Genomic DNA, 23,274 nt, shown 5'->3' with positions numbered 1-23,274 from the left:
GAGCATCCAGCTTAGTGGTGAGCACTCAGCTTAGCAGTGAGCACCCAGCTTAGTGGTGAGCACCCAGCTCAGCCCTGAGCACCTAGCTTAATGGTGAGTACTCAGCTTAGTGGTGGGCACCCAGTTCAGCACTGAGCACCCAGCTTAATGGTGAGTACTCAGCTTAGTGGTGGGCACTGTGTAGCCTTTATTAGGCTGTAATCACCTATATCTAACTTCATCACTTACTGTGTATTTGGACTATAAGTTTGTCATGTAGACGTGGCTCTGAGACAATCTTTTTTTTAACTGCTGCACAATATTTTGTTGTTTGAACAAATCATAATTTGTTCTCTGTTGTTTCTGTGATAAACACTACTGCAGTGTGTATGTTTTGAAATTAAAACTATTAATTCAAATGCAAATGAACCTATCTGTGCCTGCGGAGGCCTGTGAGCCAGGCTTGAGTGTTATGGCTGTTGCTTTCCGTAATGCTCAACACTTACTAGACTGGATGAAAGAAGAGATGGACAGATGAGAGGAAGGAAGGGAGGAGGGGAGGGAAGGAAAGAGAAGTGGGAAGGGGAAAAGGATAGATGCATCAACCTCTTAACACTACCGAGCCCTCCAAGTCCGTCCGTGAGTCTTGCCTGTGTGGAAGAACAGCACATCAACTCTGTCTCGTTCCCCTTCCAGATGTTGAAATGCTTCAGGCCAGTGCAGGGAACCCAGTCTCTGGAGAAAGTTTCTCTCGGCCGACGAAGGACTCAATGATCCGCAAGTTTCTAGAAGGTAAGTTGTAGCTGTGAGCAGGAAAGCAGAAACTCTGGCACCCAAGGGTCAGGTTGGCACAAAGACAGCATCTGGAGACCGGTGGCTCTCTGTCTCCCTCCACTCCTGCCTGATCTTCCCCATCAGCCAGTCAGAGACAGGCCAGAGGTTTCTGTGACCAGAGCCATTCATTACATGTAGTCAGTTGCTTCCAAGAAGGCTTCATTTAAATTCCATGCCTGTTTTTATTAAGTAGGCACCCACTGTGTGCAGAAAACGTGGTTCTGGATATCTGGGCTGGGAATCTACAGAGGAATAAGATGTGGTCCCACGGGAGCCTTGGCTTTCTGATAAAGGACAGGGATGAGCGCGCTCTTTGTCAAGCAGTGACAGGCAGCAGCGCAGTGGTGTGGAGTGTGGCCCCAGTCCCTCTTCAGCTCCCCGGGGGGCCGCAGGCAAGCCTCAACCCCCCAGTCTCCTCAGCTGTAAAATGAGACCACTGTGGTCACAGCAGCGACAAGGCTGGGCTCCGCCTGATGCCCTAAGGAGGCAGCTTGCAGCGGAAGTCAAGCAGTGAGAATCAGCTTCACCCAGGACCAGGCGCATGAGAAGCAGTTGGCGACGGTTTATAATCAGTGCTGCTGTTATTATAATAGGCGCTTTCAAAGGTGTAAGGCGTTACCCTCTGTGGGTAATTGCTTCACTCTGCCCAGTCATTTATGATGATGGTGGGTCTGTCAGTCAAGTAACTGTGGAGGCAAGTGTGCTGAGGGCATGAGACCTGGGGGTCAAATAGTTTGGGCAGTGAAAGGGAAGAAACTCTTTACAGCTGTGTAGTAAATCATAGCTTGACCCGCCAATATAGTTTTTATCAGAATTCACCACTCCCATTCATGTGCTATTATTTATGGCACATGCCTAGTGCAGGCTTGAGGGGTTGCAATAGACTGTTGCCCTGCAGAGCCTGACACATTTACTACCTGGACCCTTAAAACTCCTGCTCTACAGCTCTCTTTACCTGAGGACGGAGGTCTAGGCGGTCCAGGATCAGCTGTTTGGTAAGTTCTTCAGCTAGCAGCAGGCACCAAGAGAGGCATGGACGAGAGGAAGGGTAACCTTTGCTGGCCGACTTCTTTATTTGGCCTCAGGCTTGCCCTTTTGTCTTCAGAAATGCTCCAGGGCTCACTTAAGGGCTTCATGCATGTCACCCATTCTTGCAGGAGAAGTGTCAGAGGTATAGAGAGGGTAAGCTTTTAAGGTTTTAGGGGCTGTAAGCAGACTATAGGATCCCAAATTCAAGCTCTTCCCGGCCTCTGAGCCTGGCTCAGAGTGTCTCCTTTGACCACGGATGCCCTGTCACCCTTTGAATGGAAGAGTTTGGGGAACAGGAACCAAACGACAGCCTCCTGTCAGCATCATCTGACTTCATCTAATGCTAAGGTGAAATGATCCCTTCCCAGCAGCTGTTCATCAAGCCTCAAGTCTGGGCAAAGCCCTGGTGTGGACGGATGGGTTAAGACTCGGTCCTGCCCTGCAGAGGGTGTAGATACATGCGGCAGGTGAGTTCTCCTTTAGGAAAATAAAAGCATAGTTCAGTGCAAGTAAAACTGTGCTGCGTCCTGTGGGAACGCGAGGAAGTGGTGTATTACTTAAGGAGTTCATGACAGACTGGTCCTTGCCAGATTACGGTAAATCACCCTAATGGTAGGCTGTGCACTGTAACCTCCTCAAGACTCCAGGATAATGGAATGAGGAAGTTGTCTCTTGATACCCGACACAGGCAGGTCTCCAGTGCAGGCTGGTGGCGCTGAGCTTGCCAACCTCTCCCCCTTTTGGCAGTGGCTCTCAGATCTGTGTGCCCCACGCTCATCTGGAGCACTCTCAAAAGCACAGGCTCACCAGTGTGAGATTCAGCAGGTCTGGGGGGGGGGTGGCTAGGAGTTTTCAAGTTCCAGGCAGCTCTGCAACTCCTGGGCCAGTATGTCACTGTGAGAGCTTTGGCTATAAAACAGCACTGTCTGACTGTTCTTCTTTAATCTTCAACAGTGGAACACCCCCTTCATTCTCTGCTGTGCTGTGCTGTAGTTGTTTACTGTTATGAAAGTAATACAGGAAAATAATAAAAATTCAGTTGATGCAACACACACACACACACACACAGAGACACACACTCGAATGAGACAAAGTTATGCAGACCTGTCTGGTCTGGTATTCACTATGTAACCCAGGCTAGCCTTAAGCTCTTGGTAGTTCTCCTGCCTCAGCCTTCCACCTGCAGAGATGAGAGCTGTGAGCTACCATGCCTGGCCCAAAAAGTTAAAGCAACGAAAAAATTCTCCTTCTCCAACCCTCGAGTGTCCAGAGTTTTCCTAGATATATTAATGTTGTCTACACGTGTCTTCTTTTGTGTTTATTCACAGGTAGAATCAGCACAAACTTTTCCACAGCTACCCAGTCATTCTCTGGGTAGCCAGTCTTCAGCGTGGTGCTTCTGCAGGCCTCAGTGTAGGGAATTCCTTTTGTTGTATGTAACATTTTTTTCACACACCTGAGAGCATGTATGCTATAAAGCACCAGAACAGAATCAATGGGCTTCAGGAAGTATGTCTTGTGATTTTGATAGTGTCGTGATGCTCAGTGGTCTAAGCTCACACCTTTTCTACCAGAAGTTACAAATGGATCTAGAGAACACTTTTCATGCAAAACATCACACAGAAGCTTCATCTACACCATGGATGACGCTGGACTTACCCTCCATCCCTCTGCTCTCATTTCTATCTCCCGTGAATCTAGAAGCATCTCTTGGCCTTCTGCAGCTCTGAAAAGTTATTTTGGGGGAACTACAGATCTGAGGTCTGTGAGTGAGGAGAGAAGGAGGTGTGGACATGATCCTAAGACAAGTGGCCTGGGCCCAGCCATGACGGCTCTCCCTCCACCCATGTGGCCTTCAGCCTGTCGGCAGTAATGTTAGAAAGAGTTCTAGGCGGGATTAACTCTCTGCTCCCAGTGCAATGTGAATCCTGGCATGGAGCAACATCTGGCAGATAGCAACTATTTGTTTAAATCATTAATTACTGGCTTTAGATGGCATAATCGGGTCATGAAGGGAGAGGCTGAGAAACAGGTCAGAATTCACCCTGTTACAGGTCCAACAGCCTTGATTGAGTTCCTCTGAGGTGACCTTTGCCCATAGGTAACATGTTTCCTGTCATTTGGCTCCTTTTTGCTTCTTTAGTACGTTGTGTTTCTAGGGAACCTGTGAACTAGACTTGTTCTTTGCTGAGAATTATTCCTATTGGGGCAGCAGGAGCCGATGGCTGTGATTCTCTGTAGGTGCTGACAGAATGGGGAGGATATCACAGGGCCCTTAATAACGCACAGCTTTCCAAAAAAGTCTTTCTTACAAATGCTCAGCTGTGGACAGATGTTGCTAAGGAAGTAGATCCTGTTTATACCTCTTTTCGACAAATCTGTCCCTCCCTCGGCCTCTGAAGCCATGAGGCTTTCTCCTTCTGCAAAAGACGAGACCTCCTCTTGCTCTGATAATGTAGCAGTTCCAAGCTTTCCGTGGGGTTCCCCAAAGTCTGCCCAGCCCGTGTCAGGAAACTACTGTGAGGGGAGGCAGGCTGACAGGAGGAAGGCTCAAATCTGTCACGAGGAATCTCTACTTGGCCCACATTTTACTCAGAGTTTGTCCTTCCCTCCATTCTAAGGATGTGACTGAACATATATTGCACGAAAAAACAAGGTGGAAGGCTAGCATCAAGGCCTTTGTCCTGCAGCTGACAGACCAGGGAGAGAGAGAGGCAGGGAGCCCAACCCACTAAGATAATCACAAGACCCCATCACGACAGGGCCGTAGAGCAAAGGAATGAAACACAGGGAGCATAAACAGCAGTTCAGTGAAGACCGGGCCGTCAGCCTCTCTGGGAAGATCACAGGGTCACAGACTGAGACTTAGAGAGGCTGGCTCGGCCTGGCACGAGGTGACGTGAAGAAGAGTCTAAGCGAAGGGACAGCCTTCCCTCACCGGGATGAAGCACTGAGCAAAGCCAGCATGTTTACAGACAGCGGAAGTCAAGTGTTCTGAGAGCCGCTGTTGTCCTCTGGGGTGGTTGGCAGTTCTCCCCGGGTGCTTCACTTTGTTATGGTTGGACAGCGATTCCCAGAGTTCCCTCCTCCCCTGGTGTAAAATGTTAAGATAAGCAGCGACATGGAAATTTACCTTGAGGACAGAACCCTAATGAGTTGGGATCAACCTGGACACAGGAAGCCAAAAGCTCAGAAAAGAGGTAATGAACACACAAATTCTCAATGAATCACTGAATTGTAACCTCCACAGGAAGGAGACCCATAGCCCTATTCCTACATTTCAAACAGGCATCTGAAGAGGATTTGTTGATTGAATGGTGGTCTATCAAAGGAGCAGATCATTATACAGAATATGGGGGTTTTGGGGTGCTGGTGGGCAGGAAAGGGACAGCAAGTGTCTGTCCTCAGTGGTTTTGTTCAGTGGGGGCAGTGTGAGGGTGTGAGAGAAGCAGTAGAGAGTGGAAGGAAGGATAGCTCTAGAGTTAGCTTTTCTGGGTAACAGACTAGTTCTCAGGGTCCTTGGACAGGTTACTTAAAGCTTCAGGTTTTTTCATATGCAAACTGAGGTTCCTGGTAGTAGCAACTCCATGGCTTTATTGAAAACCAGATGAAATAATCATGTTGGAAAATGAACCGAGAACTTCGCTCAGCAAGGAGAAGTCATGTTCTGCAATCGGTGTGGGAAGGAGACTCCAAAGCAGTTGGCAGTAAGGATTCAGGGCATCATTTCACTGGTGCACAGACACCAGGAAATGGTTTTGGGAGTCCTCGGGCTCTGTAGTGGGGATGCTCTCCCTTGCTTATTTGAGATGTATATCAGAATCCTAGTCATAAAATTAAGGCACCTGAGCCTGTGGCTCCTGCTCTGGCTGGGTCGGTGACAGATGAAGGAGACCTTTGTGTCCTCATGGTTGCTTTCATGGGTTCTGGGCACATAGTGCAGGAGATGTCTCAAGGGAAGCCGTTGGCCACAGATTGTCACTTTCCAATGTTTTAACAGAGAACATCCACTTGGACTTGCAATTTCCTGGACCACTGTACTCAATCATCATTCTTGTGTTTTAGGTAACAGTGTGAAATCAGCCAGTGTGGAGAGAGAGCAGTACCATCCCCATGGGGAAGATCTTTATCACACCGTGGATGATGAGACCTTTTCTGTGGACCTGGCCAACAGGCCCCCTATCCCTGTGCCCAGGCCAGAGGCCAATGCTCCTGACCCTCACCCGATGCCTGACAACGAACCATACATCTCTAAAGGTAAGTGTGGGCAGGGATAGTGCTCATGGGCGTGGAGGAGGGTGCTTCTGAGGTCCTCAGCAAGAACTTCCTGGTTCCCTGGATTTCTGAACTCATATTGTCTTCTCTTGGATTATCTCCATCCAGGGTCATAGGCCATAGATCATAGATTAGGATGAACTCTGGAGCTAGGCCAGGGACTATGGTTAGATTTGGTGCTGCCTTCCTGGAAGCATTCATGAACAATAGCAAGGACAGAGGTAAATGAGAACCTCGTACATTTTTATCTCATAACTTGCCTGTCATCTCTGTTAATCATTTTAATGGCTGGCACCTGTTAAAATCTACTGGGAACATTCTTTGCATCCAGTTTCTACAGCAACCTTTCAGGGAAGGGCCACGATCCCCATTTTATGGATGGGAAATGGAGGTTCAAAAGGTCAGTCTCCACACAGCTGTGCCAGGGCTTGGCCCCAAGGACCCTGACTCCACAGCTAATATTTTAGCCACTATCTCAGGCTGTTAGCTTACCCGTGTTAATAAAAGTTGACAAGAATTCAGTTTGACTTCTTCATTATTGTTCCTGGCACACCAGTTAGGTATTGAAGGCATTGTTACTGCCTTCGGAACTTGATTATATTAATATGGTTTTAAGTTCAGCGTGAGCAAAATTGCCAGCTCTATGCCTGCTCCTAACCTGTTATCCACTTTTTGCTTGTTTTTTTGTTTTGTTTTTTTGAGTCAGGGTATCTCCATGTAGCCCTAACTGTCCTAGAACTTGCTCTGTAGACTCATAGAGATCCGCCTCTGCCTCCCAAGCACTGGGGTCAAAGGCGTGCCCCAACACTACCTGCTGTCATCCATTTTGAATAGTATTTACTGCAGCAAATACTGTAGTATTTACTGTGTGACAAACAGTCTCTTGAATAGAGCAGTTAGCACCCCCAGCCAGAGCCTTGGGTAACTGAGTTGGAGCTGCCAGGTAAAATACAAGAAGTCCAGTCAACCCTGGATTTCACAGAAGCAGCAGGTACATTTTTGATGGAACTATGTCCCAAGTACTTACCTTCTTTGGTTTTGATTTGTTTTTACTCAGTCCAGCAACCCTAAGTTGGGTTGCACCACAACTATGGGCAGTTCTGTATCACCAAGGTTTGCCATTTACTTGGGCAGCATCTCCTTTGGTCTGTCCACTGGATATTGCCCGCCGCTTACCCCCCACCACGCCCCTTAAGCACACTGCTGTGTCTTATCCTCAGGGCTTTCTTTGGCACATGGTGCTTTGCTGACCTCATTGAGGGCAGAGTGAAAGCCCTGGGGAATTTGCACAGATGCTGACCATTCAAGCCATGAGTGACGAGGGCTGGCAACTGAATACTCCAACTTGCTTGTCTCTCTTGTGGGCAGAGCCCTGAACTGCACGTTGTGCATTCACCCTGAGGTGACAACTTGCTGGGCAACCCACCACTTACTGTTTCACCCACTTCCTGTCTCACCTCCATCACCTCCTGCAGCAGTTACCTTTTCATTGCGGTGACAATGCAACTTAGATAAGAAGGTTTGCTGCGGCTCACAGTTCGAGGGTGCGGGTCCTTACAGTGAGGGATACGTAGCAGCATGAACAGTGTGAGCTGCAGCGGCAGGAGCGAGAGGTAGTTGGTCCTTTTGTGTCTGCTGTCAGGAAACAGAGATAAGACGCAGCTCAGCTCCATTTCTCCTCTGTATTCAGTGTGGGACACCAGCTTATGGCATGGTGCCAACCAGATTCGTGGTGGGTCTTCCTTCCTCAGTTAAACCTTTCTGGGTATGCCCTCATGGACACACCCAGAGGTGTGTGTCCATGGAGATTCTAAATCCAGCCAGGTGGACAGTGAAGCATAACCATCACACTTCCCAGACGGAATGCTAGCAATCACATCCTGGTTTCAGGGCCAGCTTCTGAGCCCACGCATACACACTGTTCGTTCCTAAACGGGAGAGGTGGTGGCAGAAAGGCAGTGGAGACGGGGGCAATATGACAGCAGGGGCAGTGGCTTGGAATAAGTTTATCTCTCATTTTTCTGCCCAGCATAGGGCATGGGATAAGTCACCCTACCCATTTTGGCTTTAGTTCCCTTATCTATAAATGCTTATCATGATAGTATGTGTCTACGTTAATATATGTCATGACAAATGATAGTACTCTGCTACAACTGTGTTGTGAGGGTCAGATGAAATAGTACAGGAGGAAGTACGTTTACACTGTGATACACTGAAGAGACACCTGGACTAGCTAGCGTGGCATGGCTGCCCGGTGGATTCATTGCAAAGCTAATGTTACATGTTTGAGTGTACCAGACTGTGCTTTAAGCACTTCCTACGCACAAGTCCTTAACTCCCATGACAACCCAATGGAGGCACTGCTGTGGTCTTCATTCAACATATAAGAAACAGAAGCATGGAGAAAGTCAAGCCTCTTGTCCACATATGACCTATAAGTGGTAGAGCAGGGATTTGAACTGAGGGAGTCCTATTCAGAGCCCAGGGAGCTGTGAAATGACCTTGCCATCCTACCACCCACACAATGTCTCACTTTCCTGTTTCCTCTGTGGACCCGTGCCTGCTCCTCATGAGTGGCTTCATTTGGGTCCCTCTGGAGGGAAACATTTTACCTGTTCTACCAGGTAGAGTTCTGCTCTATGGCACAGATTGACCTATGAGGTAGTAACTGGCTCCTTTTGTTCTCTAACAGCAGTGTCTTCACAGATGCTTCTGTTTTGGGATCCTGGCACATCCTTGCTTCCTTAGCATGTTTCCTCCCTCCCTCCTTACCTCCCTTCTTCCCTTCATTGAGTGTAGTATGTACTGGTGCATGTGTTCCTATGGGTGCCTTTGGAGACAGAGCTTGATTCTGGGTAGCACTCCTCAATTGTTCCACCACATTTTTTTTTTTTTTTTGAGCTCACCAATTCAACTATTGGCCAGCAAGCTCCAGGAATCTGCTTGTCTCCACCTCCCCAGTAATGAGATTATAGATGTGGGCCACTGTACCCAGCATGTATGTGGGTGCTGAGGATGTCATGCTTGTATAGCGAGTGCTTGCCTAATTTAGCCATTTCCCTAGCCCTTTCCTCTCTCCCTGTCTGTCTGTCTCTCCTTCTCTCTCTCTCTCTCTCTCTCTCTCTCTCTCTCTCTCTCTCTCTCTTTCTCTCTCTCTCTCTGAGACAGGGTCTCACTGTGTAGCCCTGGCTGTCCTGGAACTCGCTATGCAGACCAGATTGGCCTCGAGCTGAAATTCTGCCTCTGCCTCCTGAGTGCTGGGATTAAAGGCGTGTGTCACCATAGCCCAGCTGACTCTCTTCTTTAACAATGCGGATATCCTCTGCAGATATCCTCTGGCTGGCTTGTCTTTAAGCTGGGGAGCCTGTGTGTGTGCATGTGTTTATGTGCTCAGTCTTTATTTGACATTCTTTGCTCTCTCTCAACTGTTTTCTTCTAGAAATTTGTGTACAGTGGTCACGACTATGCTTTTTTTTGTACGAGATTATTTTTTTTAATGTTTATCATTTTTGTAAATGTGTGAACAGCGCCTCTGAAAAAGAAGTCTTGCCTTCACTTAGACTATTCCTTCTTCCACAGTTTTTGCAGAAAAAAGTCAGGAGCGGCTCGGGAATTTTTATGTTTCTTCAGAGAGCATCAGAAAAGGTAAGCCAGAACTTGCCCTCAACTTTTGGGAAGATCCCTGTAACAAGGGCGGCCAAGTGTGACGGTAGCACAGTGGCATTCATGGCATCACGTAGAGACAGCTAAGTGGTAGCTCGGGGACGCTGAGAATCCCTTACTGAAGGCGAAGGAAAGGAGAGGGGGCTCAGGGTACCCTAGATGATTGTACAAACCGACCCCGCAGAGGGCACTAATAGGTGTCCCTGTAGAACACGAAGTTAAGGCTGACGCCAACAGCATGGTTGTGGGCCCAGCGCCTGTCTTCACCTGTGCATGGCGCAGCCATCTTGAACTACCTACTCTCCTTAGCTTTGCTGGGTCAACAATGCTTTATGTCAGTTTGATTAAAGTTACTTCCTTGCCTTTGGATAGCAACTGGGGCATCCGGTTTTCCCAAAGGCCTTTTAAGGAAAATTGAAAGGAAGTAAGTATTGCCCACAATCCCTGATTATTCAGTATTCCCCCACTCAAGCCAGCTTAGGAAGGCAGCCCCAGTAGTGTCTAAGCGTGCAAAGGGGTTCCCAATAGGCCGGGAAAGCTGGAACACGCCACACAAACTGAGACATGTGATACCAGGTTATCATCACATGTCCCAATGGCCCCATCATCTCTGCAGTTCGCTCCGCAATGAACTAGAGTTGCAGCCTGGAGAGGGGCTGGCTGGCCTCTTGTGGAAAGCTGTTGTTTAATTGGAATGGAACAGAGGTTGACACAGAACAACCCAAGCACAATCTGCCGGAAATTGAGCATCTAGTTTATGCCAGTGCCATTGGACCTGGGTGGCAATTCCATTGGTATTTTGTGCCCATCAGTTCACAACCGTTGTTCAGGGATAATTCTGGGAGGAGCTTTCTGGCTGGACTCTTCCTGTACACGGTTCTAGTCTGTGAGTGGATTCATGTGGAAAGCATTGTTTCTCAAATGAAGAGCATTTTTCCCTCCCTCACCAGAGGACTTTAGCAATGTTTGGGAACATTTTGGGTTCTTGAATTCAAGGAAAGTCACCCAGTAGGTGATGGCCAGAGATGCTGCCCATTTACTCCCAAATGCACAGAACAACCCCCCCACCCCCACAACAAAGAGCCCAAAATATCGGCAGTCTCCAGGTGGGGAAGTGCTGGGTTGGATGCCTTCACAGCCAAGGTTCACCGTGTTCAGGAGACTCTGCCCCTCCCTCCTGTGTTGTGGTTTTGCTTTACTCCAATAGGCTTTGAAATTATCAGCAACTCCTCCCCATTGCTCCATGTGCGCCCACCCCGACCTTTGATCCATATGTCATTGCTTCTTCTGGATATGGCAGACTGTTCCCTGCAGTCTGCGCCCGTCTCCACTGCCACCTCTTGGGTCTGCTCTCCCTAGCTGGGAGTTACCAAGCTGATCTCTGCCATCTCTGCAGAGCCACCTGTGAGGCCATGGAGGGACAGGCCCCCTTCCAGCATCTATGACCCTTTTGCTGGGATGAAGACGCCCGGCCAGCGGCAGCTCATCACCCTGCAGGAGCAGGTGAAGCTGGGCATCGTCAACGTGGACGAGGCTGTGCTGCACTTCAAAGAGTGGCAGCTCAACCAGAAGAAACGGTCCGAGTCCTTCCGCTTCCAGCAGGTACCCAACTCCGCCGCTGTGGAGTTGTTTCAGGAACCCACCCCACCTCCAACCCCCGAGCAATGAAAGAGGCAGCTGGAGCTGTTACGTATGTCACTGTGACTGGATGGCTGGATCTCAGAACGTTGTTTGAGTGGCCTTGTCCGTGGCTGTGCCTGTGGGTCTCCTTGCCTGGAACCCCTGACAAGCCGAAAGCTTTATGAGGCTGGAGGTCAGGAACAGATTTTCCTGTATCCCCCAGTTCTGCCTCTGCATGTGGCCTTCCACCTCCACTTGATAGCTGCATTCTTCAAGGTCCCTTTCCTCTCCCTCATAGTTGATCATCGCTCTTTAGGGCATGAAGAAAACTTGGACAGATTCCAAGAAATATGAAATGAACCCTACAAGCTGTAGAGTCTAAACCTCTTGAGTTAAAATGTCTCTCACACACACACAGACACACAGACAGACACAGACAAACAGACACACACACACACACACACACACACACACACACACTCTGCATATCTCTCTAGGCACCTTGTAAATTCAAAGGCAAAGATCTGTAAACCACCAAACACACCATCCCAGGTCTGCCTCTGGGAGGGCTCAAGTGAGAGGACTGGGGTTCACAGCCGAGTCTTGCCTTATCTGTACAGTTTGAAGACTGCTGTTGTTTTGAGACAGGATTTCACTATATAGTCTTGGCTAACTTGGAACTCACTATGTAGACCAGGCTAGTCTCACACTTGTAGCAATCCACCTGCCTCTGCTTCTCCAGTGTTGGGATTACAAGCATGCACCAAGTCCAGCTGGTTTGAGGATTTTTATAAGAAAATAAACCAACTTCACATATATAGTTTATTATTTTTATATGTTCATATTAAGAGCAAGGAAATGAGGCCTGTGGAATTGAGGAACTATATACTTAAACAACAAATCAAGACCACGTCTCTGGCTATTCATAAGGTCTCCCCAGTGGTGTATACAGCCTCTGGTCTCCCTTTATCTGATGCGATAGCTACCGAGCTGTGGAACCGTCTGACCCTGGGAGGGGAGCTGTGCCTTCTGTGGTGAGAAGCAGGGATGAGTCAGGAGGCAGCCTCGGTTGAGCTCTGATAGCCACACGTCAGGCTCCGTGCTCCTTGGGGGCCTGCATCAGTGTGTGTGTGTGGCCCCTCACAGCGCAAGTGTAATGGTTGTGGCATGGCCTCTGTTTCTCAGGAAGCTGAGGCTCAGACCAGGGAAAGCTGCTCAGATGCAGACTCGCTCGCTGGCTCTCTAGCCTGTGCTCTCTTCCCTGCACCTTCTACCCTCCTGTGTTCCATGGTTTTAATGTGAGGGGCCTTTTTCCCAGGTGCCTCCCTTACTAGGGAGTCTGAAGGGGGATGGCACCCTGAGGCATTGAACAGGCCTCTGTCACTCAGGATACCTACAACAGCTGCTGTCCTGAACAAAGTCCGCTCCTGGACCAACACTGTCCCCACCCCCTCTCCCCACTCCTGTCTTCCCTCTAAGTGCTGTGACCATGTGTCAAAGTAGTTACAAGCTATCTGGAGCTGGCAGCCCAGGTCACATCCCAGTTCTGCCACTTGCAGCTGGATGACATGGGCCTGCTGTGCCTCCATTCCCTCCCCACCCCATATGTGAAGGGAAGCGGGAGAGAGTGTAACCAGGAAAAGCCTTTCATGTGCCTGGTGCCCAACAAACATCAGCTTTCTCCCTGTATCTGCACCTAAGTAGCCTCTTTCCTGCACAGACTTGCTCAGAATTGCTGGACACATGCTGGGAGGGGAGAGGGGTTCTTGTTCGCAATGGTAGCATAGCCCAGCCAGTGGACGTACACACGTCTATGCTCTGACAGCTCCCCCATCCGAGACTGTCATGTGCCAGCTGATCTCGAGGACCTACCTGCCTTTCCCTTTGCTTCTGTTTGTTCCTCTGTCTCCTCCATCGCTGTCACTTGTGAGTGGACACTGCCTAGGCTCTCGTTAGCTCTTTCTTTGTGCCGACAACACTTGTCCAGTTCTAAACTCACAGCCATTACCTGGGCATACTCTCCTGAGGTGCGCTAGACCAGAGGCTTATCCAGCAAAGTAGCCTCATTCCTGTTTATCTCTCAAGGCCCCAGGCTGACTTTGGAGTTCCCCCACTCATGGAGGTTTCACCCACTCCTGTTCTGTGGGTTTTTTCCACTCCCCTTGTGTTTTTCCATTCCTCTAGCCTTGCCCCACTGTTGGCTCTCTTGCCTCTTTCGGGCCAGTCCCTTGACCTCTAGGTGAGTCTCCCTGCCTCTGCCTCCTCCACCTCCTGATCATTAGAACTTCATCATGGTGGCCATCTTATAACTTTCTTTGTGCCCCTAATGCTTTCTAGACAAGGTCCAGTGTCTTTAGCCCACAGTCTCAGACCAACCAGCCCTTCCAGTCTGGCTTCCCATGGCTCGCTTACATCCATCTTTACTCCAACCAGACTGTTTAAGGCATTTCCCCAGGGTACTGCAGGCTCAGGTGTTTAACTTCCCCAGGATGCCCAGGCACTGCTGCTGTGGGCTAACTTAAGTTAGAAACGAATCTTGACCTCCATGTATCTAGCAAACATTTATTGAATGACTATAGTGGACCAAGTGATTGAATTATAGAAAGTTAAAAGACCTGGTCTTTGGAAAGTCCACAGTATCCTTGAAGAGGAAGGGTACATATGTGCACACATCTGTGTATATTATATGCAAGGCGGTATATAATATACCGCCTTGGGTGGTTGGCACAGACGGGACTAAGGCTAGGGACTATCTGGGGAATGCTTTGGGAGGCAGACTTGGCCCAGGCCTGGGACAGATTTATAGAAATGAGGGTCCCTTGAGGTCAGAGCACTGAGGAAAGAGCTCAGTGAGACGGAGGAGTGCATTCGAACCTGTGAGCATGTCAGGGTGGGGTTGGTTATGAGGTAGAGGCAGAGGAGGGCAGTGGGTTCTAAGGCTGAGAATGGGGCTGGGCATCTGAAAGCACCTGTGGGAAAAAATTGGCACATTTAGGCACAATGTATCGAGACTTGAGTTTATCAGATACTTGAGTTCCTCTAGGGGCCATCTTGAAAGAGGTGATTGTGGTGTGCTAGGCCCTGCACAAAACATAAAAGTGTAAAATAAGAACAGAATTCTGCTTTATGTCCAAAAGGTACCACTCTGCTGTGTACTCAAGCAACAAATAAATTGTTTTCCAGGAAAATCTTAAACGACTAAGAGACAGCATCACCCGAAGACAGAGAGAGAAGCAGAAGTCAGGAAAGCATGCAGGTAGGTGGCTCTTCCGTGTGCGCCATCATGAAGGGATGGTCACTGTGGCCTGAGTGCACAGACTGCTTGCTTGGCAGCTGTGCGCAGGGCCTTCCCAAAGGGAGAGCCTTTGAGGTGACGGTTTTGTCCTGTCCCTTCTGTACATGCTGAAGTACTGGGAGAGCCATGCCCCAGAGAATGGATACATGGGACTCCCCTCCCACCCACACAGCCAACAGAGCAGAGAAAACCCTACTCATGAGAGTGGACCTCTTTATCATCAGTATCTAAGGACCCACTCTGTGATGGTAGGGCCGTGAGTGACTGTTGTATACACTATGGATGGGATTTCTGTTCCCTCCAAATCTCCCCTGACACCAGCTATGTGACACCACGCATCCTGAGCAAGGACTAAGAGCCTTGAGCATGCTGGGCCTCTGTGCTCTACTCTGGTCAGCCTTTTGACAAGAGGAAGCCTTTACATAAAGAACTCAACAAAATCCAGCCCTGCTTGTGTGTTCAGCTGTCAACAGGTGTCTTCTCACGAGCCTGGGCATTTCCCCCCACAGGCCTCTTGTTCGTCTTCCTTCACATCTGCATTCTTATAACTGGGCTGTGGGTCTGTCTAGCTGCCCCTTCTCTGAGAAGCCTCTGGCCACTGTAGGCTTCTGTATTCTGTCCTTGCTCAGGACACCTGTTGTCCTTGCCATGTCTCTTTTATGCCCTAATTGCTGTTAACTTCATTTCCTCATTCCTGCACACCAAGGTGCAGCCTAAGTTTGGCTATTTCTCTTGGGCCACAGCCGAGGCCAAACCACTGCCATCTCTTGGTGGAACCAGTACAGTAGCTTCTGCACTCATCCCCACTCTTGTCCACATTTGCCCCTTTCCAGTTCAGCCTCCAACCTACAGCCAGTGTCCTTTAAGAAAAAAAGTGTCATATGGCTGGGTGTAATGGCAAACTACTTTAATCCCAGTGCATATGAAGCAGAGACAGGTCTGTGAGTTTGAGGCCAGCTTGTTTACACAATGAGACTCTATCACAAAAATTAATTAATTAACTAATTAATTTAAAAAAACACTAGGAGCCAGAAAGATGGCCCAGTGGTTAAAAGTTTGCGTTGCTCTTTTAGGAGACCCGAGTTTGGTTTCCAGTATCCATAATGAGTGGTTCTCGCCACCTTTAACTCCAACTCCAAGGGGTCCGCTGCCTTCTTAATGCAAAAAATGAAATATTGGAGGGTGCCACCCTCTGCTCTAAGCACTCCGTGGGCTTTTGCCCCACTCAGGGGAGAAGCAGACTCTGTGGTAGCCTCCAAAGCCCCACATTATGTGACCTCTGTACTCATTCTCCCCGATCTTCAGACCCTGGGCCCACGCATTAATAACTCCTTCATATTGCGCCAACACACAAGCACAGGTCTCCCCTCAGGCCTTTGCACTTGTTGCTTCCCTCCACACCTTTACCCGCTGGCTCCTTTTCCTCCACCAGAGGCTTCTCTGCCATTCTTTCAGAAACCCCTACACCTTACTTCCTGCTCTCTTGTTTTTCCTATTCTCTGTAGCACGGACCAGGACTTCCTTAGTCTTATGATCTGGTCATGGTCCAGCGTCCTTCCTCCCCTCTGCCATAAGCACCATGATGGTTTTTCCGTGATGCCTAGCACAGTGTTTTCCCAACAGTAGCTGGCTTAGTGAATGTTAATGATACTGATTATGGGCATGTAGGGAAGAGGAGTCAGGGAGCTCATGCTAGCACTTCTTTTTGAGTAGCTAGATTTTAAATGTATAACCTACCTCCCCAGGGTGGAGAGTGGAGAGGGGGCTCCTCATGTCTGCCTACCCTGTAGAGAGTTGGAAAGAGCTGATACGGTGGAAAGTCAGGCTCATGATCTGCATCACCTGGGCTCAGAAAATAGGGTTCTAGGTGGGAAAGGGCTGAAGTGCTTTTTTAAGAGCAGAGCGAGCACATGCACCCAAAGACAGACTCACTGATGAAATGAAATGTGTCAAGCATTTGAGCACAGGCCACATCTTGGCCTGTGATTTGTTGGTGACCCCAGTGTCCGAAGGTCAGGAGGGAGTAGCAGTAGGCTATCACGAACTCAGGGGTCAGTGGTCTGGCTCAAGAGCTGAGACTTCCGGGTCTCATTATAGCTTTCTTCCCCCTGCCCTGTCCGGTGTCTCTGAAGACTGGAAACCAGGTCAGCACTCACCCACACTGGAGGAGCAGAGGGGCACACACAGTCCTTGGGGCAAGCAAGTTTGGGGTTGCATATCTGGACTGTCGTCTTCATCTGCAAAATGGGAAGTTAACAGGGGTACTGCAGTGGGCAACCACGGGCACAACCTGTACCTCGCACAGGCCTGGCACATGGAAGAACTCCAAATCCATGCTTTGCTGGTGTCCTCTGAGCACTCAGAGTAAGTGGCTGGGCTGGGACTTGTCCAGCCCACTGGTCATAAGTTTTGAAATATTTTACAGAGTTCGGTCTGGGCACTGTGGCACACACCTGCATCTCAGCACTTGGATGGTTAAATCAGAAAGATCAAAAGTCTAGACCCTCCTGGGCTACACTGTAGGACCCCACAAAATTCACACAAGGCTCATCAGGCTCTGAAATAACAACTTCCATCCACTAATACCTGCAGTCTAAATCAGAATGATCAATGTGTAAAGTTCTCTCTCTCCAGATCTTCTGTCATGGAAGTTTGCTTTGGAGGGGGTAGTTATTTTTACTATCTGTGTAAGTGACTATAGTTAGTGCTGTGGCTATTAAAAGATTAAACAATGTTTATTTGGACACTGTGCTAGTTAACTTTCCATTACTCTAATAAGTAACTGAGCTAACCAACTTATAAATAAAAAAGGCCTGGGGCCATCGAGATGGTTCAGTGGGTAAAAGGCCCTTGCTGTTAAGACTGGTGGTCCAAGTTGGATCCTTGGGACCCACATGATGAAAGAAGAGAATTAACTCTCAGGTTGTCTTCTGAACTCCACTATCATGCCATGACACTCACATATCCTCCTGTCCCCCTAAACAAAATGTGGTGTTTTTTTTTATTGTTGTTGTTTGTTTTTGTTTTTTGTTTTTTTGTAAGGAAAAATGAGTTAATTTTGGATTGCAGTTTGTAGCTTTGAGTTTTGCAGTTTTGTGGTCTATGATTGGCTGCCCTATTATGCTGCAGCCTGAAACGAGGCTGTACATCAGGACAGGAGAGCATAGAGAAACAAAATTCTCTCACAACTGGGAAAGGAGACAGAAAGGGGAAAGGGCTGGGGTCTCATTGTCCCTTTCAAAAGCAACTTCCAATAATCTAAAGACCTCCTTGGCCCTGCCTCTTAAAGCTTCCACCTGTTATTAAAAATGAAAATCCCAAATGTCTGAGTTTACCAATAAAGACCCAGGAGCCAGATGCTAGAGTGAAAACTTTCTAGTTCAGAAAAGCATAGAAAGCACCCAGCTGACCTTCCTGCTCAGCTCAGGTCCCAAAAGAAAAAAAACCAAAAAGCCAAAAGCCCAAGGCCAAAGGCTTGCTAGTTCAGCTGATGGCCCAGGAGGACAAAACCAAGAGCTACAAGCCAAAGAGCTAAAAGACCAAAAGCCCTTTCTTTTTTCTCTACACTGTCTTAAATACCCTTCAACTCAAGTCCCTCCTTAATACTTAATCCCTGTCAGCTGTTTCTCGCTCTGAGTCTTGACTCTTTAATAAATGGTTAACTTTGTTAAATCTTGTATATAGAAAACTCTTGGATTAAAGGTGTGTATTAGGGCTGAGCCACACCAAACAAAAGACAGGCTTTTACAGTTCACAACCTCAGGGTTCACAATGGGATCAAATATCCTGCAATATCCACCACCACCCAATAGCTCCATTCAGGGGACCAGCCCCTTAGCACATGGGCATGTAGGGGACATTCCAGGCACAACTCAAGCAGACACAGAGTAATGACTCAGAATGGCAAGCCGGCCATGTGGGGAGGAGGCACACCTAGCACCCCGGGGTGGACCCTTGCTTTTAGCTTTTATTGTGATAAAATATACATAGCAGGGTGGAGAGGTGGCTCATGGCTAAGAGCTCTTGCTGTTCTTGCACAGGGCCCAGGAGATTCCCTGCACCCACGTAATTATCTGTAACTCTGGTTCGTGGTGATCTGGTGCCCTGTTCTGGCCAGGAACACCAGGCTCTGGGTATTGGGAAGTTGGACCCTGTCCTTTGGGGGGAGGCAGGAGGCATCAGAGCAGCTGACAAACAGAAGGCATCATTAACGGATGGGTGGATACAACTTATGGAACTCCGTAAAGTTTTATTATGCATTTACGTACTGGCTCAAGGTGCTCTATTGTGTGTGGTTTCACAGCCTACTCTTTGTGGGGGGAGGCTCGGGATCTCTATTTGTACATTTCTGGGCCACTGGAGGAAAAAAATCTGTTGCACCAAAACCCTTGAAAACCAATGGTACACATGTCATCTACCAATAAGAACCTTGGGGTTGGTGAGTGGCACTCTCGTCTATGAGAACTTTTCTGTGAATGTAACTCATTCTAACCCCAGACTGACTCAAATTTGGAAACTCCAGTTGCCATAGAAAATAACCCATATCATCATTTTTCTTTAATTTGGGTTGGAACACCAAGGACCTTTGAAAATGGATCCTCCATTCACAGTCTTCAGCCCCAGGGAGTAGCTTTGCTTCTTGTAGTGCACAGAGCTGCTGGTGCAGGAAATCAGCAGTGTGGTGTCACTTGTCGAATGCTGTGGCCCGGTGGGGAAGACAGCCAATATTTGTGTTCTGGGTGTGACCTGGGAGGCAGAGCCAGCTGAAGGCCAAGAAACCTGGGTGCTTTGTTTGTTTGTTTGTTTTTTCTGTTTGTTTTTGTTTTTAAACCTGGGTTCTGCTCGGCGCCTTATTGCTGAAGCACCTCTGTATCTGGGGCCATTCTTTTACCGAGTGTGTGACTCAGTTTCCTCATAGGATTATAATCACCCACTGAATGGAAACTTTTGTCCCAAAGCACAAAGGGACGCAATAATGCAGATGAACACCCTTCATAAGAGCTATCGATATACTCATGGAAAGTATTCCTGGCACTGTACCTTCAGGCAAAGAGTGGCCACATTTTAGAAACACTTAGCCTGTTTGTCCCTGACTTTTTGAGCCTTTGACCTCTGGTCTTTTTTTTTTTTTTTTTTTTTTTTTGCCTGTGTGTTTTACTTTTCTTCCTCATAGAACTGGTGGGAAATTAACCACCTTAAAATCAATTAATCAGGCAGGAAAGTATTAAAAAGTCTTACAATGATTTTTTTTTTAAAGATAGATTAAAAACTGAGAAAGAAGAGAAAGAACGGTATAGCCACTTGGGCTCTGGGACTCACTGTTCACCTCATGAAAGTGTGCCTTAGCTATGCTCTGTGCCCGGCGCAGTGCACATGGAAAGAGCTTCTCCAGCAGGGTAACCGAAGAGCCTGGGATGTGAAAAACACTCCCCACTCCACGAGGGACTGGGGAAATGCCTCCCACTAAGGCCCTGGTCTATGCCTAGGACCAGTTTCTCTAGAATGAGGAAGGATGGGGCCTGTGAAGACCAGCAATCCACACTTTGGGTGTTCTTGCAGGCTGTCCACTGTCTAGACCACGCAGCCCTCACACTGCTCTTTCACACTGTTCTAGTTTATTCACTAGCTTTCTTGGCAAGAGGGGTCACCTTTGAACTTCCTGTTGCACTTGCTCCCTGTAAGAACAGAAGTGGCGAAGAGAAGCAGTACTCGGAAGAGAGCACAGACCCCAGGCATCCTCCTTTCTAACCCTTGCTCCCATGGCTTCCTTTAAGACTCGCCTCATAACCCCTGGGGAGGAGCTGGCAGCACACCAAACACCTCTGTCCACTAGCACAAGTTATTTATGCTCTCAGGACCCTGGGGTCGAAATCTCAGGAGGGCTGAAGACAAGCCACTGGCAGAGCCCAGCCTTGAAGGGGTCAGGTCAGCACTGAGCTGGGTAAGGACTGTGCCTTTACCATGAATCAGCCTCAGAAGTCACAGTCTCGCTCCGCATGGAGGACTTTGGGACTCTTAGAATGAGGCTGGTGCACGGAATGGTTTATTACCAGCAGCAGTGTTCATGACCCCTTCCTTAGGCAGTTGACTAATTCAGAGAGGACAGCTGCTTAGCAGCTAGGTAAGGGGCCAGGAGCTGTCCACTGTCTGAGGCAGAAGGGCTCTTCTGCCCATTTCTCATGTTCTGCCATTCCTCTCCTCTGCTTGGCCACTCTGGATTCTGCGGCTTTTCAGTGCTGAAGAGGGACCAGACTCCAGCATCCCTGTTTCTCTCCGTCTCTCTCTCTCCTCCAGGCCCAGGCTGGGAGACAGGTGGACAGGTAGACAGTGAGCATCAAAGACATCTATCAGTGACAGCCAACCTGAATCTTGCTCTTCCTTCTGATTCCAGATCTGGAGATCACAGTCCCGATCCGGCATTCACAGCACCTGCCTGGGAAGGTGGAGTTTGGCGTGTATGAGAGCGGCCCCAGGAAGAGCGTTTTCCCCGCCAGGACAGAGCTGAGGCGTGGAGACTGGAAGACAGACAGTACATCCAGCACAGCAAGTAAGCAGCACACCCGAGGCGTCCTCACGCCCCCAAGCCAGGGGTGCCCTCACTCCTGCACACCAGCTGGCACCTGCAGGCCTGGGCAAACACTCCCAGGAGCCCCACATCCCGACTGGGACCAGATCTGGTCTTGAGAGGTGTGAAGTATGTGGACTAGTTGGCCTGTGGTATTTGCTTAGCTGTGTGATAATTCTTTTCTTTTTGTAAATAGCAGAACCTAATGATTGCCAGCAGGAGTGGGAGGATGCGGCCCAGCACTGCTTCTCGTGTCCCTTAATTTTTCATCTTTCTCTCTTGCTTTATAATATATTATAGATATACTTAAGACAAGGTTTCTCTATGTAGCCCTTGCTGTCCTGGAATTTACGCTGTAGACCAGGTTGGCCTCAAACTCACAGAGATCCACCTGCCTCAGTCTCCTGGGTACTGGGTAAAAGGTGTGTCCCACCACCACCTGGCCTGCTTTGTAATAATTCTTAGCATCAGTCAGTCATTTACTTAAAGCAAAATGTCTTCATTGATTGTTTAATGACCACAAAACCTCCGGAAGGTAGATTCATGCCGTCTTTTTGCTGGGGAGGAAGTGTTCAGGCTTAGTGCCTTTTCCCAGGTTGAGTATCTAACAGAGCTGAGCTGGAGCCAAGCCAGGACTCTTCACCCTTGTTCCAGCTTCTTCTCCAGCTGTGCTAAGGTGACTCCAAGGACAGCTCATCAAAACTGTAGACAATAATAGACTCAAATTTGAGAATTTCAATGTCTGTGCAGGCACTTTGGGGTCTAATTAGGACGCGTCTTCGCTTTGGGGGAAGAAGCATGAATGGGAGTCTGATTGTGGCAGGCCGTGCCTGATGTGCAGGCTTCTGGGGACAGCGCTTTGTTTCTGTGTCTAGGGCTGCATTTACCAATGCACACCACGCCCTGAGTTTCTTGTCTGTCTTACATGTCACTGATATCAAAACATCTGAATGAGTGGTGAAAGAGACAGAGAGAGGTGTACTTCAGGACTCAGGTCTCTTAGAAGTTAGGCAGAGGAGAGGGATAGGTGGGAAGAGGGAGGGAGAGTGGGACCAGGAGGAGATGAGAGAGGGGGCTACAATCAGGATATAAAGTAAATAAATTATAGAAAATTTAAAAAAAGAAGTGAGGCAGAAAGTCCACAAATGAATGCAGGTTAACAGGAAGGCTTTCCAAGTCAGTAAGTGACTTTTTTCACATCACAGCCCTCTTGAGATCCTGTGTGTTCCAGATCTGTTTCCCAGAAACAAACAAACAAAAACAAAAAACAAAAACAAAAACTAAAAACTATCTACCTATACCCCTACACACACACACACAAACACACACACACACACACACACACACACACCTATATATGTACACATGGACAGTTTTGCTCACATAAGGGCACAGGTCAAGACTCTTTACTGTATAGAAGGGACATTTGTGACCCAGAGAGGGAAAGCATCTTACTAAAGGTTAGACGGACAGAGAATAGCAAAGGTGATAGCAGAACCCAGCTTGCTCTCTTTAGTTAATATTCCCTGTACCTTGACCTGTAGAAACAGCTCTAAAGCCCATCATGTGGCTGCATGGGAATGTAGACTTGACAAGAAAAAACCTCCCTGCACATGAATGGGGGCGATAATGGATACCCAAAGACTGCCTCTGCCAAAGGCAATTTGAGAATTCTGACATCAGAAGCAGAAGAGAGTTCCCCAGGGACCGCAGCCTTCAGGATGGGGGGGGGAGTCCCATTCATGGGGGCTCTGCTTCCCACGGCAAAGGGCAGCCACAACCGGAAAATCTTAAAGGCGACTATGAAGTGCTGCAATTGGAAAGTTGTTCCTGTGGGCCTTACTTTGGGGTCTCCTACAGTGAGGACAGGGTGGGCCAAATAAGTTGTTGCCCAGAAACAGCTAGCTCCTGGGGCTAGGAAATGCTTCTGAATGGAAGCCCAAGGGCTAACCCTCTTCTGTGTGGCACAGATCAGAGCTTGTTCTTGCTCCAGTTTCTGCTGTGTGACAAACCA

General features: G+C 48.5%; 1 protein-coding gene across 2 annotated transcripts in view; it reads left to right on the top strand.

Moving 5' to 3' along the window:
* Pik3ap1 (phosphoinositide-3-kinase adaptor protein 1) overlaps positions 1-23,274 on the top strand; it is a 111,378-nt gene that overhangs the window by 76,076 nt on the left and 12,028 nt on the right. For both annotated transcript variants that reach the window (XM_021650512.2, XM_021650514.2), the window contains 6 exons: positions 676-771; positions 5,908-6,099; positions 9,697-9,762; positions 11,177-11,382; positions 14,584-14,656; positions 21,087-21,242. In XM_021650512.2, coding sequence (XP_021506187.1) covers positions 676-771; positions 5,908-6,099; positions 9,697-9,762; positions 11,177-11,382; positions 14,584-14,656; positions 21,087-21,242 — 789 coding nt within the window. The remainder of the gene's footprint in view (positions 1-675; positions 772-5,907; positions 6,100-9,696; positions 9,763-11,176; positions 11,383-14,583; positions 14,657-21,086; positions 21,243-23,274) is intronic.

This window comes from Meriones unguiculatus, chromosome 1 (assembly GCF_030254825.1).
Source record: "Meriones unguiculatus strain TT.TT164.6M chromosome 1, Bangor_MerUng_6.1, whole genome shotgun sequence".
Taxonomy (NCBI): Eukaryota; Metazoa; Chordata; class Mammalia; order Rodentia; family Muridae; genus Meriones; species Meriones unguiculatus.
This window is presented reverse-complemented; position numbering and strand designations above follow the sequence as displayed.